Source organism: Drechmeria coniospora, chromosome 01 (assembly GCF_001625195.1).
Source record: "Drechmeria coniospora strain ARSEF 6962 chromosome 01, whole genome shotgun sequence".
Taxonomy (NCBI): Eukaryota; Fungi; Ascomycota; class Sordariomycetes; order Hypocreales; family Ophiocordycipitaceae; genus Drechmeria; species Drechmeria coniospora.
Genome location: NC_054389.1, coordinates 3557015 through 3574334, shown reverse-complemented (window position 1 = coordinate 3574334; position 17320 = coordinate 3557015). Strand labels below are relative to the sequence as shown.

At 54.7% G+C, this 17320-nt stretch overlaps 5 protein-coding genes across 5 annotated transcripts; 2 read left to right on the top strand and 3 right to left on the bottom strand.

The window, feature by feature from the left end:
- Positions 1–85: 85 nt before the first annotated feature.
- On the bottom strand, positions 86–2230 carry DCS_00840 (Vps52 / Sac2 family protein; the record flags this gene model as incomplete). The annotated part of the gene is made up of 1 exon (XM_040798175.1): positions 86–2230. One exon carries the CDS (start codon positions 2228–2230, stop codon positions 86–88), a length of 2145 nt encoding a protein of 714 aa, XP_040659058.1.
- Positions 2231–4365: 2135 nt separating this feature from the next.
- Positions 4366–5254, top strand: DCS_00839 (eukaryotic translation initiation factor eif-5a; the record flags this gene model as incomplete). The annotated part of the gene is made up of 4 exons (XM_040798174.1): positions 4366–4377; positions 4607–4873; positions 4957–5089; positions 5187–5254. 4 exons carry the CDS (start codon positions 4366–4368, stop codon positions 5252–5254), a joined length of 480 nt encoding a protein of 159 aa, XP_040659057.1.
- Positions 5255–6371: 1117 nt separating this feature from the next.
- On the top strand, positions 6372–9783 carry DCS_00838 (eukaryotic translation initiation factor 5B; the record flags this gene model as incomplete). The annotated part of the gene is made up of 4 exons (XM_040798173.1): positions 6372–6818; positions 6890–7414; positions 7473–9454; positions 9537–9783. The coding sequence occupies 4 exons, from the start codon at positions 6372–6374 to the stop codon at positions 9781–9783; spliced, it is 3201 nt and encodes a 1066-aa protein (XP_040659056.1).
- A 784-nt stretch (positions 9784–10567) lies between these two features.
- On the bottom strand, positions 10568–13115 carry DCS_00837 (Heat shock protein Hsp88; the record flags this gene model as incomplete). Its single annotated transcript, XM_040798172.1, has 6 exons — positions 10568–10867; positions 10928–11233; positions 11298–12753; positions 12832–12863; positions 12939–13000; positions 13103–13115. The coding sequence occupies 6 exons, from the start codon at positions 13113–13115 to the stop codon at positions 10568–10570; spliced, it is 2169 nt and encodes a 722-aa protein (XP_040659055.1).
- A 1456-nt stretch (positions 13116–14571) lies between these two features.
- On the bottom strand, positions 14572–16846 carry DCS_00836 (glycosyltransferase family 2; the record flags this gene model as incomplete). Its single annotated transcript, XM_040798171.1, has 3 exons — positions 14572–16456; positions 16528–16694; positions 16763–16846. 3 exons carry the CDS (start codon positions 16844–16846, stop codon positions 14572–14574), a joined length of 2136 nt encoding a protein of 711 aa, XP_040659054.1.
- Positions 16847–17320: the final 474 nt, after the last annotated feature.

Here is a 17320-nt window from a genome sequence, read left to right as displayed (position 1 = left end):
GCGTGGCATCGGTGCAAGCTCTCTCCACGCCACCCCTGAACCGACTCCGATCCAACCATGCTGCACAGCTAGACTCTTGGCAACATCACGACTCTTCCTGATGGGCCGACTTAAGTTGCTCAAAGTGCTCTTGCTGTGCCGCGGCGAGCTTACCCTCGGCGTCGCCGATGATGGTGAGTATTAGAGAATAGTTGTTGTAGAGGAACCGTCCACTCTTGCGCTTGTCCGAGCCATATGATAGGCTCAGGCGGTTCAAAAACGCCTCAACCTCGGATCGCAGGCGCTGGAGACTAGCGGCGACCGGTTCATCATCGCCAGCCTCGGCGCAGAGCGTGAGGAAGCCATGCAGGAGTTGGCCGAAGCGCTGCGAGACGACATGAGGCGCGGCAGCCAGCTTGGACTGCCCCCCGGACCGATGGTGCTTGGCCGGCAGGGAGTTCGTCAGAAGCCTCACCGACTCGCAGTGGCGGTCCATGACGACCTGCAGCCGCGGCCAGAGGAGCATGTTGGTGCCGTTGACGTAGCCGTCTACGGCAGGAACTCTGCGCCGCTGCAGCTCAAATGCCACATGCTGGTTCAGTCGGATGCACAACAGTATCCCCAGGGCGTCGAAGCTGTCGCTGGCGAGGGATTTGCTCAGCCTTCGACCAAGGTCAAATGTCGGCTCGAAAATGTAATTGAAGTTTCTCAATATCTGGGAAATGGACAGGGCGGGGGAGAAGAAGGCGACGAGAAAGGTGTACTCGGCCGTGGCGTTGTCGATCAAGGCCAAGTTGAAGTTCTGGAAGGGAATCTCAAGATAGTGCGTCGCCTGGTCTTCCTCCGCCAAGTAGGACGAGAGGGCTGACTGGTTCTTTGCCTTGAGCAGATCAGCTCGATGCCCGAGGTTGAATGGGTCGTGCGGAGGGCCAGCAACCCGCGAGCTCGACAGCACAGCCGCCATTCGGGACGTGTCTTCATGGCCAAGGGTGTCGTTCTTGTCCAGCGTGTGAACCTTGAGCTTCCCCAATGCCTTGTCGTAGCGCCCAAACTGGGTGAGGTAATACCAGCGCATGGTGTTCATGTAAGCTTGAGAGATCTCGTCGGCAAGCGTACCATGATGCTTGTGCAAAAAGGTGTATAGATCCTTGAACTTGACAAAGTTTTGCTGCTGAATGATTTGCGCGTTGATGTGAGGAGATCGGAGAGCTTTGATTTGAGCGACGAGAAAATCACGAACCCGCTCGATGGCCTGCGTGACTGTGATGAGCAAATCGCTTCTGTTCAACTCGCTCCATCGAGCCGACGGGCACCGTACCTTCATTGTCAGCCTTTCTAGGAGGGGTCCCAGCTCCTCGGAGGCTTTGCTACGCGGAGCGCCCAAGGAGGTCTTCCGGGCGTGCATGACTGATTTCTTGTCAACCACGGAAAGCATCTTTGCCCATGAATCATCGATGTGGCCTGTGGATATCTTCGATATGATGTCGGGAGAGATGCATAGCTCGTCGACGAATGGACTCAAAGTCTTCTCCACCTCCTGACGGTGCTGAAGGCGGCGGCTCAAGGCCGTTGATCTCGCCTGCAGATATTCGATATCGGCCGATACGGCGGCGAGGTCGCGGCGGAAGCTGGCCAAGTTCGTCTCCACCGAGTGCAGTACATTATCGCAGGCGGAAATGGATCGATGGAGATGATCGAGCCGGGACTTGTCCTTGTCATCTAGTTTACTTGCGTCAGCGGCATTTGGCCTACACTGCCGTCCCTCGCTGGAAAGCGACCGACTTTCTTGGGCCGTTTGTGAGCAACTCGCGCTCGTAGCAAGATCCTCCGACTCTTGGGACCCCTGGGATGAAGCCAGATCCAAGAGAGAGTGTGGGCCAAAGTCGACATCAAAGCCGACATCCTCCTCGGTGATGGAGCCTGTCCGTTCCTTTGCATCCGTTTGAAGTAATCTTTCGAGAGTCTTCAAGGATTCGGGCACGTCCGCCGCTGTCGTCGACGTTTGACGCAAGCCGGAGCCATTGACTCGCCGGGCCGAGGAGAGCAACGAGGCCGACGTGGAGGACTCGTTGGAGGCGAGGGAGAGGGAGGAACCCCGAGGAGAGTGCCCGGGCCGTTGAGAGGTCACGTACGGACTAAGGGTTGCCGGGAAGTTCTTGCGCGGCAGAGGGGAGTATGATCTGCTCCCAGGCTGAGGCGTCGACTGGCCAGAGAGGCCGGTGGGAGCTCCCGCCAGGCGATCGAGCCACATGACGTGACGTTCGTGCGCGAGCGAGTGTCGTCGGTTCGGACCACGTATTCAAATGCTCCTTGATGATTGGTAATACGGCATGGTGAGAGATTGGTTCACACGAAGATGAGTCGAGCCGGTAGGGAGGTTGTTGGTTGGGTTATCTGTTCGGCACAAGTCTTACCATCTCCTGGGCGGTCGTAGCTCAGCGGAACGGTGCACTTGCTGTATTGCCCGAGCACTGGATGAGTGAGTACCTACTTACTGCAATTGTACTGTATGGCACTGCTGTGCTGTACTCGTACTTGCACGTACTTGAGTGCAGTTCAAGCAAGTACTGTACACGTACTTGCACAGTTCCTTCTTCTACCCCTGGAGCGTACCAGAAGTGCTGTAGCCTCCACAGTAAGTACTTGCTGACACTCCGTACGGAGTACTGTATCCGTAATCAGTACTCATACCAGAAGGTACTTGTACTTGTTGGGGAACGGAAGAAAGCGACCGCAATAGGACTGGCTAGTGCCTTTCTGGCCTAGCAAGCCGCTCCCTACTGCTGTGTCTTCCCTTGTCATTGGCCAAGAGTGCCCATCGGCTATCCGTCCCTGCGCCCCAAAGCGCGAGCTCGGGTGAGCAGGTTTCCTTGAGGAAACTCGTTGCTCAGTGCCCAAGACGAGACGCACCATACTTACATGTGCAGTACTTACTGACACTGACATGAGTACAAGTACATCGTAGGCATCATGCCTGCCCTGTTCGGGTGCACTGAAAGGCCAGGCACGGTAGAAATCTCCGTTTACTAGTACGAAGCAGGACGTATAATAGAATACTTTACAGATATCCAGGCCTGTCACAGGCAAGTAGCCTTGATTTTCTCGCTTACGAAACAGGTTTTATCAATCGATTATCGTGTCAGAGCGCGGATACATGTACTTATTGCTTGAACATACTCGCGTGTACTCCGTAGACGTAGCAGTTATTAAGTACAGTAGTACGTGTGCTTACAGACTACTGCTGTACGAGTGTATGTAGTCCTGCAGTTCATAAAGAATTGCCATCACGAGAGCGCCACGACGGTTTGTACCGTTACACACCTGAAGGCCTGCTTCGACGCTCTGCACCGTGCGCTTCTGGCAGCCTCGGGTTGGTGGGAGATGCCGCCAACACCTTCCACCAGCCACTCAGGGCGTTGAAACCTGCTGCCCTCAGGGTACCTAGGCGATTGTGGTGTAGCTACACGTGCAAGCGCATACAGTAGATACGTAGGTAGCAGTGTGTGCCCTACCCGTATAGGTCAACATCAACCGTATGCTGTCTCCGTCAAAATCAATATTGGATGCATGCTCGTGCTACTACGAGCCTCGGGCCTTGAGCCTCTAGCTTGGAGCTGGCGGTGCCACTTGGAGGACGGAGAGAAGAAGGGCCATTGTTATGTGCATACAAGTTCGTAATAATAAGAAGGTAAAGCTTCTGACGTTTCGAACCCTCGACAAGGGACTAGCACAGAACGGAAGGGAAGAGTAGTAGCAGTAGTAGGTCCGTGTGGGGGAGCACAGATTGGAGCAGGTTGTGGAGAGAGGTGCAGACGCAGAGATGACGATATGTACTTGCGGGAGCATTTGATGCTTTGAAGCATCCGGATATGGGTGCTTAGATGTAATTATTATATGTGCAAGCATATTATTACTGGAATTAAGTAACACAGTACAGGTGCAGACTGACGAGTACCTGTTGGTTACCGGGCTACTAATTTAAGTGCACATGTACATGTACTTGTACGAGTCCGGTGCCTGCTTTGTACGAGGCTGTTGCTGTCAACTGTCGCAAGAAAGCGCGCGGGGAGTTTGGTGCGGTAATACTGCAGCTTGGCTACTGGACAGGTCTTGAGGAAGGAAACCCACCAGCTGTCGCCGCGCCCAATCACACAGCTCAGAAAAAATTCAAGCACCGGCCCAGATTAATACGTACCCTAGTTGCCCAGGGAGGTTTCCAAATTCTTGCCTTCCCTCCCCTCCAGCCCCTCACTTCGACCCTTCCTGTCTTTTTTCTTCCTCCCCCTCTCCACCACTTCTTTCTCCGCCACTGTTTGGTGTTATCGTAATTTCATCAGGTTCACTCCCTTTCCCAACAACCCACGTCTTCTTGTGTAATCCATCACCATGGCCGACGAGGTGAGTCTTTTGACTTGAATGCCCCTTTCCTTTCCATGCGCCACGGACGCCCTTGACCGAATCCACCCCGCACTTCGCCTTGTGTCCACGACACGGAAGGCTCCCCCGCGGCACACGCACACTCTCGCAAGCTCTCGATGCTGCCTGCTCGTGCCCGCGAGTAGCCTTCGAATCTGCCGCTCCATGGTATGCTCTGCGATAAGTGCTGACGACTCCCCGTCCCCTTCAGCACGATGTCACCTTCGAGTCCGCCGACGCCGGCGCCTCTCTCACCTACCCCATGCAGTGCTCTGCTCTGCGCAAGAACGGATTCGTCGTGATTAAGGGCCGCCCCTGCAAGATTGTCGACATGTCTACCTCCAAAACTGGCAAGCACGGTCACGCCAAGGTCCATCTTACTGCCCTCGACATCTTCACCGGCAAGAAGTACGAGGATCTCAGCCCTTCCACCCACAACATGGACGTGCCCAACGTCACCCGTCGCGAGTACCAACTGGTGAGTGCTGTCCTTGCCTTGACAGCCAGAGACTGTCACCTGCCATGGCGACCGAAGCCGTTCCACTGACGCGACCCCGTAAGCTTGACATCTCCGACGATGGCTTCCTCTCCCTGATGAATGACGACGGTGACACCAAGGATGATGTCCGCATGCCCGATGGCGAGATCGGCGACAAGATCAACAAGCTCTTCAAGGTCGATGAAAAGGATACCAGTAAGTTACCGTGCAACCAACCCCCTTGCTCCCGCCCCGGCGATCGCCCTGCAATGCCCGTGTTTGCGTTTGGTTCGAGGCTAACGCACGCACGAAGACGTTATTGTTCTTACCTCGATGGGTGAGGAGGCCGCCATCGAAGCCAAGGAGGCTCCCCGCCAGTGAAAAATCTGGCTGGCTCTCCGGCTCTGCATTCGACGTTCCCAATCCTGCCGCGGATCTCATTTGTGTGGCGGCATCTGATGGATCCAATGTATAACTCTGGCCATCCCTTATCACTTGAGTAATGGACTCGGCCAAGGCAGACGATAAGCTATATCTGGACAGGAATGTATCGCCTAGCTACAACTCTGGGGACTTGAGGACACCCTGACGCATGCGCTCCATGAGCTGTCTTTTGTCCTTCCTGTGTTGCATATCCGCTCTCAACCTCGTCAATGAGGTTCTGTGTCCGTAGCTGGGAAACCCAAGATGACAAAATGAAAGTCGTATGAGACTTGATGCAGATTGACTCGAGAGTAATGCAAAAGTCCCTCCTTTGAATCCGCCGCCCAGGTTCATACGAGGTATTGCTGCGTGCATTCCAGCTCTGTATTTTCTTCAACTGCCGAGATGGGAAAGTTCTCGAAATAATCACGAGCACAATCTCTCCCGCACACCCATATTGCCGTGCTGCTAAATGAAACTGTAGCTCACAACTGCAACTAGCCTTGCACCGTGCTAGTAGTACGCGAGATAGCACGGAAACGAGCACTAATAGTTAATAATTAAGCTATACTGAATCTTGCTCAGACAGCTTCGACATGGTGTTCTTTAATTGTAGGTGTACTACGGAGTACGGAGTACGGAGTACCGCACACGTACACCCTGTCACATACTACAATAGCAAACAATCAAGCATGTCATCATGTATTTACCGGACCTGGACGCATTGGCGTTTATTCACTTCAATTTTACCCTGCCTATTTCGATTTTTCATGGCTTATTTTCTACTGTAAAGCAGTCGATGGCCTGACGAATACCTATAGTATCGATGGCAACCTAGGCTCCATTGGGAAGGAAATGCTGTTGGCGAGTCGTCTCGCTCACACTGCCTCCACTATGTACAAGCCCACAGTCCATCCACAGCCACGCTCAACCACATTCATTTTTCCATTGCTGCCCCTCCTCCGGGTTTTTGAAGCAAGGCACCGTCCCGCTTCACCCGAGGCCAACGTCCAGCTATCGACCGCGATTTCTTTCACCCAGCGCCGTACGTCCCGTGCCGGCCAATCAAATCAATATGGCGCCCAAGAAAAAGGGCAACAAGAAGGCCCAGGATGATTGGGAGGCCGATTTGGGCGAGACCATCCCCCCTGCCGACCCAGCCGCATCGGATGCTGTCAATGCAGATGCCAACGCCGACAACGGCGACGATGAAGCTGCGGGTGGGGGCGGCGGCCTCATGGCCATGCTGCGAAAGAACAAGGACAAGCGCAACAAGAAAGGTCTCACCGATGACGATGTGCATGGCTCGGATGCAGCGCCCGCCCACCCAGCAAGTGCGCAGGAAGCTTCGATGGATACCGAGTTTGCCTTGCCTGACAAGAAAGGCAAAAACTTCAAGGGAAAACAGGCGCCCGGAAAAGATAAGCCGGCGGACGAAGTGAACGACAGCGGCAAAATTCTTACAAAGGCCGAGAAGGAAAAGCTGAAGAAGGAGCGCGAGAAGCAGCGCAAAAAGGAACAGGTACACACTCTCTTAACCTTCGTTCGACCATTTCAGCCGGTAATATTCTAACTCGCGTTTTCTCTCCTCAGGCCGCAAAGAAAAAGACGCCCACTGCTGCTGCCAAGGCCCCGGAGCCTTCTAAAACGACGACCTCTTCTGCCAAAGACACTGTCACGAACACTCCTGCTTCCGCAGATGCCGCAGATGCCGGAGGCAAGAAGAAGAAGGTGCCGGCACACCTTGCCATGATTCAGAAGCAACAGGAAGAGCTCCGTCGTCGAAGGGATGAAGAGGAGCGACTCCTGGCTGCGGCCAAAGCTCGTGCCGAGGAAGAGGAACAGTTGGCCGAGGAAGAGATAAAGCGCAGGGAAGAGCAAAGAGCTATCAAGAAGCAAAAGGAGAAGGAACGGATCGAACAGCTCAAGAAAGAGGGCAAATTCCTCACCAAGGCACAAAAGGAGGAAAAAGCGCGCAATGAGAGGAAGCTGCAGCAAATGCTCGCCGCTGGTATCAAGGTGGGCCCACAGGAAACAGCAGATGGCGAGTCCAAGAAGAAGCCGGCATACGACAGGAAGAAGAGAAGCAAGATTGAGCAGAAGGCAAGTACCTTGGAGGTGACTAGAAATTGCGTGCTTTGTTGTTGGCTAACAATTTATGAATGTCCAACTATAGGCCGATGAAGAGGCAGCCTTAATTGAGGCAGCCGAGCGAGCTCACTCCGAAGCCGAAAAGGCCATCAAGGCGGCGGAGGCGAAGGCCGCGCGGAAGAAGGCCGAGGCCGAGGCCAAGGAAGCGGCCGCGAAGAAAGCTGCCGAATCCGACATTGATGATGACTGGGAAGCAGCTGCTGAGGCTGATGACGATTCCGTCAAGGACACTTGGGATGATGACTCTGGTGACGAGGCGGCCAAGAGCACTGGGCAGCAGAAAAAGGGCAGCAAGGAAGCCGACGATGACGACGACGACGATGAGGAGGAGGACAGCGAATCCGAATCCGAAGACGAGGCGGTGTCTGCTGCGCGACAAGCCGAGGTGCAACGCAAAAAGGAGGCAGCCGCACGGAGAGAAAAGGCCCACCAAGCAGCGCTGGCTGCCCGCTCCAAGGACGATCTTCGCTCTCCTATTTGCTGCATTCTGGGCCACGTCGATACCGGCAAGACCAAACTCTTGGACAAGATTCGTCAGACAAATGTCCAAGAGGGCGAGGCGGGCGGCATCACACAGCAGATTGGTGCCACCTACTTCCCCGTCGATGCTATCCGCCAGAAGACGGCTGTTGTGAACAAGGACAACAAATTCGACTTCAAAGTCCCCGGTCTTCTGATTATCGACACACCTGGTCACGAGTCCTTCTCTAACCTGCGATCCCGAGGTTCATCCCTATGCAACATCGCCATCTTGGTTGTCGACATCATGCACGGCCTGGAACCTCAGACTCTGGAGTCGATGCGGCTGTTGCGCGACCGAAAGACGCCATTTATCGTTGCCTTGAACAAGATTGACAGACTCTACGGCTGGAAAAAGGTAGACAACAACGGCTTCCAGGACAGCCTGGCCCTCCAAAGCAAGGCGGTTCGCAACGAATTCGAGAATCGTCTGGAGCAGACTAAGCTGGCTTTTGCCGAGCAGGGATTCAACGCCGAGCTTTTCTACGAAAACAAGTCCATGGCCAAATACGTCTCATTGGTGCCTACGTCGGCCCACACTGGCGAGGGTGTGCCCGACATGTTGAAGCTGATCGTCCAACTCACGCAGGAGCGCATGGTTGGTTCTCTGATGTATCTGTCAGAAGTGCAAGCCACCGTCCTCGAAGTGAAGGCCATCGAGGGCTTTGGAATGACCATTGACGTCATTCTGTCCAACGGTATCTTGCGAGAAGGCGACAGGATAGTGTTGTGTGGTACTGAAGGAGCCATCACGACCAACATCAGAGCTTTACTCACACCCGCCCCAATGCGCGAACTGCGTCTCAAGTCGGCATACGTACACAACAAGGAGGTCAAGGCCGCGTTGGGAGTCAAGATTAGTGCGCCGGGTCTTGAGGGTGCCATCGCTGGTTCGCGACTGATGGTCGTTGGACCCGACGATGACGAAGAGGATATCGAGGATGAGGTATTGTCCGACCTGTCCAACCTGCTCAGCAGAGTCGAAAAGTCCGGTCGCGGCGTCACCGTTCAGGCATCTACATTGGGCTCCTTGGAAGCCTTGCTCGACTTCCTCAAAGACTGCAAGATCCCCGTTGCGAACGTCGGGATTGGTCCGGTCTACAAAAGAGACGTGATGCAGTGTGGCATCATGTTGGAAAAGGCTCCAGACTTTGCGGTGATGCTCTGCTTCGACGTCAAGGTCGACAAGGAGGCGCAGCAGTATGCTGCCGACCAGGGCATCAAGATTTTCACTGCTGACATCATTTACCATCTCTTCGATTCGTTCACGAAGCACATGGAGGAGATGCTGGAGAGGAAAAAGGAAGAATCCAAGATGTTGGCCGTCTTCCCGTGCGTCTTGAAGCCCATTGCCGTTTTCAACAAGACGAGCCCTATCGTCATCGGAGTGGATGTCGTGGAAGGGCAGCTTAAGCTGAACACGCCCATTGCGGCTGTCAAATCCAACCCGGTGACGAATGCCAAAGAAATCATCAGCCTTGGCAGGGTGTAAGTCCCCCCCTCCATGACGTAGCAAATCTAGAGATCCGTACAAGACCAGGCTTGCTAATCCATTCTACTTAACTCTTAGGACGTCGATTGAGAGAGAGCACAAACAGATCCCTGTCTGCAAGAAGGGCCAGCCGTCGGTTGCCGTCAAGATCGAGATGGGAGGCCATCAACCACTGTATGGTCGGCAGCTAGAAGAGGCCGATACTCTCTACAGCCTCGTCTCCCGAGCTAGCATTGACTGTCTCAAGGAGTTTTATCGCAAAGAAGTTAGCAACGATGAGTGGCAGTTGATCATCAAGCTGAAGCCACTCTTTGATATTAACTAGAGGACTGGATGGGGCGCAATATCCCTACGTCGACTGGGACCGTCAATGTGGCCTCCTTCATGGCATCTTATCCTGCGAAAGAGGAGCAGACAAGGTGATTGTCTGTACAAAGCTTCCTCTCTGGTGCTTGAAGCAGGCAACAAAAGGTTGGCCTTCCAGACTCGATGCGCGCGGGACGAATTGAAATGGGCGGCAGAAATGCCTTAATACATTTTGAAATATTTAGTAGCAGTGTTTGGCCAAAGTATGTGTACTTAGAGTTTCCAGATGAACCAAGTGTGTCTGTTCTCGTCAAATCATTTCAACTGTAAACAACACACAGACCTAGGCATGGAGGTCAAGTCAAGGCCACTGCCGTCAACAGAATGGCGAATTACGACAGCCACAAGCTAGAGTTGCTGATGGAGTGCAACACAACTAACAGACGCGTCTAGTCCGCAACCTTCTCCCATCAACTAGAGTAGAGCAACAAGTACGTCAATCACATGAATACTTCGGTTCGGCTTCGAGTCCCTGGAAGTTGAATTATAATTCATCCGCATACAGTGATAGTGAAATACGTTGTCCGGTGCAAGCCCGGGTCTAACCTGCTACATTTCCGATCATAACATTTGCCGCACTCGAGCAGGTCCATCAATGAGCGCGACAGACTTGCAAGCTGATGAGGCATGCCGTGGCGTGCGAGGACCAGCTCTATGCGCTTCTTCATGTGCTTGAAATGAATATTCACATGGCACTCCTGCCCATGTCTACCGCTTCCCGGACAAGGCCCATGTCGGAGTGTCTATTTCGAATCGCCAACTTGGTCTGCGTCCGTTTGCGGGGTATCAGCATCCTTCATCTCCTGGTCGCTTCCCCCATTCTGGGCCGCCTTCTCCGCCTCGGCAGCAGCCTTGCGAGCCTCCTCCTCGGCGGCCTTTTTGGCAGCCTGCTCAGCCTCAACGCGGGCTTGGACGGCAAGGCGATCGGCCTCGACCTTCTCAAAGTGACGCTGGACAACGGGTCCGGCCATGGCACGAAGCTCGTCCAGTTTGGCCACGTAGATGCCCTTGGATGCATCATCTCCCTCGTCGTACAGCCAATCCTAGTCATGTCAGTGTCTCATCCACATCGCGGCTGGGACATGCAGAGTTGGGAACGATACCTCAACGGTTTCCAGCTTCTGCCTGATGGTTGCCTTCTCTTCCTCGCTGGCAAACTCGGCATATTGATCATCCAGCTTCGCTCGGAGGTCATAGATATAGGCCTCCAGTTCATTCTTCTTCTCCTCGGTATCGGCCACGAGCTTGTCCTCCATAACCATGGCAGCTTCCTTCTCCATCAAAGTCGTCTTCGAGCTGGCATCGAGGGAGGCGGTGCCGCTGGAAATCGGGAGATCACCTTTGCGGACCTGCTTCTTAACCTTGCGGGTCCTCTTCGGTGCGTCATCCTTCGGGTCGGTGTCCATGGCCTGGAGGGAGAAGAATGGTCAGTCAAAGGACGGATACAACGATTTAAACCGTCACAATACTCACGTCGGGATTATTGCCGTCCTCCTTCTTCTCTTCGTCCTTGACCTCCTCCTCAACCTCCTGCTCCTCGACAAAGTAGCCACTTTCGACGTTGAGAACGCCGTGGATGTTGACACGGGCCTTCAACTTGCAAATCATGAAATCATCATCGCTCTCGGCCTGAACACCTTTGACGGAAAAGCGGCCGATCCAAGGATTCTGCTTGCCGGGAAGCTCATCGGGGTGTGCGTAGCGGGCCTCGAGATCGAAGGGTTGCTTGCGGTAGAAGGTGAGGATCTTGGTTGAAGGCAAGACGTTTCCTTTGTTGAACACAGTCAGGCTCGTGTCCTCGTCAGGAATGTCGGCCGCCTTCTCCCAGGCAAACTCAATCGGGTAGCTGATGATGTCCTGAACAGAGAAGTCGCGGACGCGGAATACAGGAGAGAGAATGGCGCAGCTGAAGGCGCAGCCGCGGGAAATGGCTTCATCGGCGTTCATGGTGTATGACAAGGTCTTGCCGAAGAAGGCATGAATGCGCTCCTTGAGGGCCGGGACACGCGAGCCGCCGCCGACAACCTCGATCACGTCGATGTCATCCTTGGTGAGCTTGGCCTGAGCGAGAGCCTGCTCGAGGGGATGGTGAGTGCGGGCCAGCAGCGGTTCAATCATGGCCTCGAACTCCTGGCGGGTGACCATGGTGGAGGCATCGACGTCGTTCATCAGCGACTCGATGTTGACGGGGGCCTGCTGGTTGGCCGACAGAATCTTCTTCGTCTTCTCAGCCGCAGCGATGGTTCGTGCCATCGCTCGGCCGTGGGTGAAGATGTCAACCTTGTACTTGCCCTTGAATTCCTTGGCCAGGTGGTCGACGAGAGCCTTGTCAAAATCTCGGCCGCCAAAGTGACGGTCCCAGGCGGTGGCCTTGACGGCAAGCTCGCCCTTCTTGAATTCAACGATGGAGCAGGTATAGTTGCTGTGGCCGATGTCGATGAAGCAGACACGGCGGGGTGGTTCCTCGGGCGGGGGGAGGTCGAGCTTAGTGATGCCCCATCCGAGCGCTGCGGCGGTAGTGTCGTTCATGAGACGGAGAACCCTGAGGCCAGCAATCTCGGAGGCGTCAAGAAGGGCTCGGCGCTGGACGTCAGAGAACCAATGGGGAACGCTCATGCAGAGCTCGGAAACGGCAAGCTTGAGCTCACTGGCAGCCGTCTGCTTAATCTTGCTGAGATACATGGCGACGAGCTGGGTGGCAGTAAACTTCTCCTTGCGACCAAGATAGCTAATCTCGGCGCCAACCTGGCCATTGACGTCGACGAGCGGAGCTGTGACATACTGCTGCTCGATCTGGACGTCAGGGTCGCTGAAGGAACGACCAGCGAGGCGCTTGAGGCTGCCGACGGTGTTCTTGAGGTTGGAAATCTCCTGGGTCTTGGCAGCTTCGCCGAGGTATCGCGACTTGGCACCGAAGCCTACCAAGGACCTAGTTAGATTGTTAGCGTCTATGAAGCAGTCATCTTCACGTCGGGAAAGGAGGGGGGGGGGCGCGGGCGGAACGTACGGAGTGGCTCTGTTGGATACTTCATTGGTGATCTGTATTGCGTCTTGGTCAGAATCAAGACAATATGCTGGGATTCGAGGCGAGCAGGGAGGCAGAATTTCACGTACCACGTCGACACCGCGATTCCTCGCAACGGCCACAACCGTTTTGAGGGTTCCGAAATCAACACCTGAAGCGCACCATTGGTCAGCTTGGCTTCTGACGGACAAGTAAGTGCCAGAGCCGCTCTGGATGCAACGGCCCCGGATAATTGGATTGGCCAACGACATACCTACGACGCTCATTGTAGCTTTTGAAGCTTTTCTATTTTGACACGGCGTTTTCTTTTCCTGTCTCGAGCCAGGTTTGCCGCGGAGGAACGTCTGGCGGCGGGTGGAACAAGGAGGTCAGGCCGGTGAGGAGGTGAGGATGGTAGCGGTGGGGTGTCGAGTATGGCGCAGCAAGGAAGGTTGGGGAAATCGAATCGAATGCCTTCTCTGGGACAAGCGAAAGGTCGATTCAGAACGGGAACTCGTAGGTCGACAATGTAGGAATCAGACGGTCCGTTCGAGATGTGTGTGTTGTGTGGTGGTGATGTTTGGGCAGAAAATTATTCACTGGCTCTGACCACTAATATGTGTAGTGAGCGGTACAGTGTGCTGTAGGTAGGTACCAAACTGTTAAGTACTAACCCAGGTGGCACTCGTCAATAGCTGCCTCAAGTCAGTGGCAGTTTTTGTACCCGTACTGTACTGTACAGGTGTTGAATGATTGTCGCTGGACAGGGCGGGGCGGTACTTCTGGCCATCGCGGGGTTGCCAGGGAAGAGTGGTACCCATGCCGCATGTCAACAGCCAAAATGTACTTGTTGATTATGCCCCGCCATGACGAACTGAAGTCTCGGAAGAAGTTTTGCATGGAAGGGCAAAGAATTTTCCAGAGCTTTCCCGCCTTGTACATCTACCTTCTGCCCCATCCTAACAACCCTATGGAACAGGTATAGGTTACTTTGATTCAAATCCGTGCTGGTACTGTACAGAACTTGGAACAGGCAGCATGCACTTACAGTACTGCACCTGTTACCGTACCTCACTCAGTAGTAGGAAGTTATTATATGCAGTCCTGCTCATCTCCTATGTAGGTGTAAGTACAACTACTGCAGAGTAATTACAGTATAAGTATAATAGCTGTCGTAATCTCAAAGGCCAGGTGAGAACGAGAGGAGCCCAAGCACGAGCACGGAGTCCTCCGCAGTGTGTTGAGTGAATGCATATAAATCGTGATTGCGCTCCAGACATTGAAGCAGAAAACGATGCCAAAAATGCCTTTTTGTTATTCTGTAGGGTGCTTCACAAGTAGGAGCATGAATACCAGACAATTCACAGCACCTGAATTGTCTTGATCGATCGAGTACAAACACAAGAAAGAAACAGAGGTAGTAAGTAGTAGAACTATCTATCGTACGTATATAAGGATACCTATCTATGTTAACATCGCCGTATGAGCATTCTAGTTTGTCCGCTTGCTCAAGAAAGCCCCAACAACCGCGTACCGTTACAGGATGCGTCCTTCATCAAGTCTAGCCCATCTTGCTGTCGCACTCCCGCTCGCCTGGTCCTCCTCCGGATGCTGCTAATTGCTGCCCCTAACCAGCTCTCGTGCTTGGTGCATCGACCTTCCACCGCCACTCGTCGTTGCTTCGGCTGGATGCTAACCGGGGCACGGATCAACGGATACGAGAATGCGGCGCGGCCAGTGTTTTCACTCGTCGCGATGGAGCTGGGCCTGCTGGGCGATTTCGTACTTGCGTCGATCCTCGTCTCCCATATACCTGTCCATCGAGACCGCCACGTACGCCGGCTTCTCGTCGATTCTGCTCGAGGTCAGGCTCAGGCTGTCAAGGGAATCATGCCAGTCGCCGACCCAGCAGGAAGGTTGCGCCGACGACGCCGTCGTCATTGCCGCATCGGCCCTCGCCGTCTCGTCGGGATGGGCGTACACGCCGGTCGCCATCCTCTGTCGGGCGGAGAACTTGCCGTCGATGGTGTCGGGCGGCCGAACGACGCTCTTCTTGCGGCCGAGGGCATCCTGGCCCACCGACGATCCCCTCTTGCTAGCCGCTCTCCGCGCCTCTTGGGCAGGCTTGAATGACTCTGGCACGACGTTGAGCTCATCGCCCTGGGCCTCTGCCTTCTCGGCCGCCTCTCGGGCGGTGGTGTTGCTGTCGGCCGCCGCCGCATCCGCTCGAGGGCCGCCCCATGTTCGTTGGCCGGCGGTGAAGATGCCATAGACCATGTAGTACCAGTTGAAGAAAGGGTTGAGGACGAACATGACGGGGTAGAGCCAGATCTTGAAGCGACGCAGCTTGGCGCCAAAGTAGAGCATGAGGAGCCAGTTGAGGCCCAAGGAAACGGCGATGAAGCCGACGGGCAAGTTGTCGAGCCTGGCCACCGACGTCAGGAGCGCGACGGTCATGACGAAGAACAGCAGGGCCGTCGTTCGAATGGTGTTTTGCATGAAGCGGACGACGATGAGCGTCGGGTACCGCTTCCACAGCCGCCAGTCGGTGAGCATGCAGACTTCGTTGGTGATGAAGCCGAGGAACCATCGACGCCGTTGCTTAACCAGGGAACGATAGGTCTGCACGGCCTCGGTCTTGCAAAAGGCCGACGTGCACATCTGGATCTGATGACGTTTCTTGGCGCCGATCATGAATAGGTGTGTGAGCCAGCGGTCCTCGCCGAGGTGGCATTTGGCAAAGTCGAAGAGGTCGTCGCACTGCTCTGCCTTGTCCGCGAAGTAATACTTCGCCATCCTCCTGAAGGCGGAGAAGCGGAGCATCGTCAGCGCCCCCGGGAGACAGGTGACGGCACCGCATCCCGACTCGACCGTGCGCTCAAACAGCTGGCCGTGGATGTACTCCATGTCCTGAAGCAGAGTGATTACGCTGTGCTTCCGCGTCGTCGACGTGATGATGCCCGTCATGGCGAGCATGTCCCTTGTGTTTCCGGGGCTCAGTTCCATGTCGTAGACAAAGTTCTGGAGGCAGACTTTGTCGAGGATGCAGTCCGAGTCGATGAACAAGATGAAGAGGTTATCGTTCCTTTTGAGGTACTGCGCGTACACCCTGTCGATCAGCTTGTACGTCGATTTCTGGCAGTGTCGCTTGCCGCCGTGGGGAAAGCGGGACACGGTGATGCGCGCGGCCCTGTAGGTGACATCTATGCTTCTGGGATAGGTGCCCATGGCCATGGGAACGCCGAGCTTCTCAATCGTGCTGACGTAGAGCTCATCCACTTGGTCGCCGTCAAAGGAGAGAAAGACGTGAATGCAGGCGGCCGGATAGTCGCAGTCGACGACCGAGTTGATGGCCGTGATGAGGACATCGAGTTCTTCACGGTAGCAAGGCATGACGATGACAATCTTGGGGGCCGTCACGTCGTCGAGGACGCTCTTGATGCGTTTCGTGCGGCCGAGCTGGTTGGTGACGAGCTGGTATATGCAGAAGAGCCAGGGGACGGTAAGGAGAACGGCGAAGCTCCAGAAGGCGAACCACTGGAGGAAGGAGACGACGGCAGGAGGCCAATAACTCGAGACTTGGCTGGGTAGCGGCAGGGTCACGACCATGATGGGCAGGAAGATGAACCTGCGTCGCATCAGCTCGAACGCCTACGCGATCCGTCCGTGCTTTCTCAATCGGATCAAGGACAGACGTACCGAAGAACTCCAAAGGCGAGGCCAACGAGTACGCAGAGCACTCTGATGGACCAGTGCTCGGCTTTCCGAAAGACTTTGTACAGGCAATACATGAAGGCTGACAACCAGAGAAACCATTCCAAAAAGGCCATCATCATGACAAGGCCGACGATGGACGTGTAGACGATCTAGCATGCCCTCAAACATTAGCTGCCGCCTACACCATCTGCTTGGCCTACTCCCCGTTGCCATTCACCTGAATGGTCTTCAAGAGGGGCATGGCAGGCGACAAAAACAGAATACCTACGTCCTTGACCGGCCATTCATCGGTGACGGCCATGTCAATAACTGATGCGCGTGCAGCTCGCCGCCAGCTCGTGATGCCGTTTGTCGCAGAAGAGTCTGAAGTAGGCGCGAAATGGCGGGGGTGAAAACCATCAGTCCACCAAGAAGGCTCCGGGTGAAAGCTTTCAATTGACGCCGAGGAAAAGCATCGGTCAAGTCTGAGCTCTTCTTGGCCCGTCCTCGTCTGCGTTTTCGTCTGCGACTCTGGCTACCTTGATTACCGCATCCGCGACGATTGGAAAACGGAGAGTGAACCCTGACAAGCCGACGTACGTGAGACAAGATAGGTAAAGAGAATGATGGTTACACAGGATTGACTGGAAGGATCATGGGACGGTGGTCAACTTGCATCCTCCGTGTACTGTACGTGTTTGGACTCTCACGTGATAATCAATCCCCAAAGCACACACAACTTACGTACAGTACGTAGGAGCGAGGGGGTCGCGCTCGTACTTGGATCCGTACACGC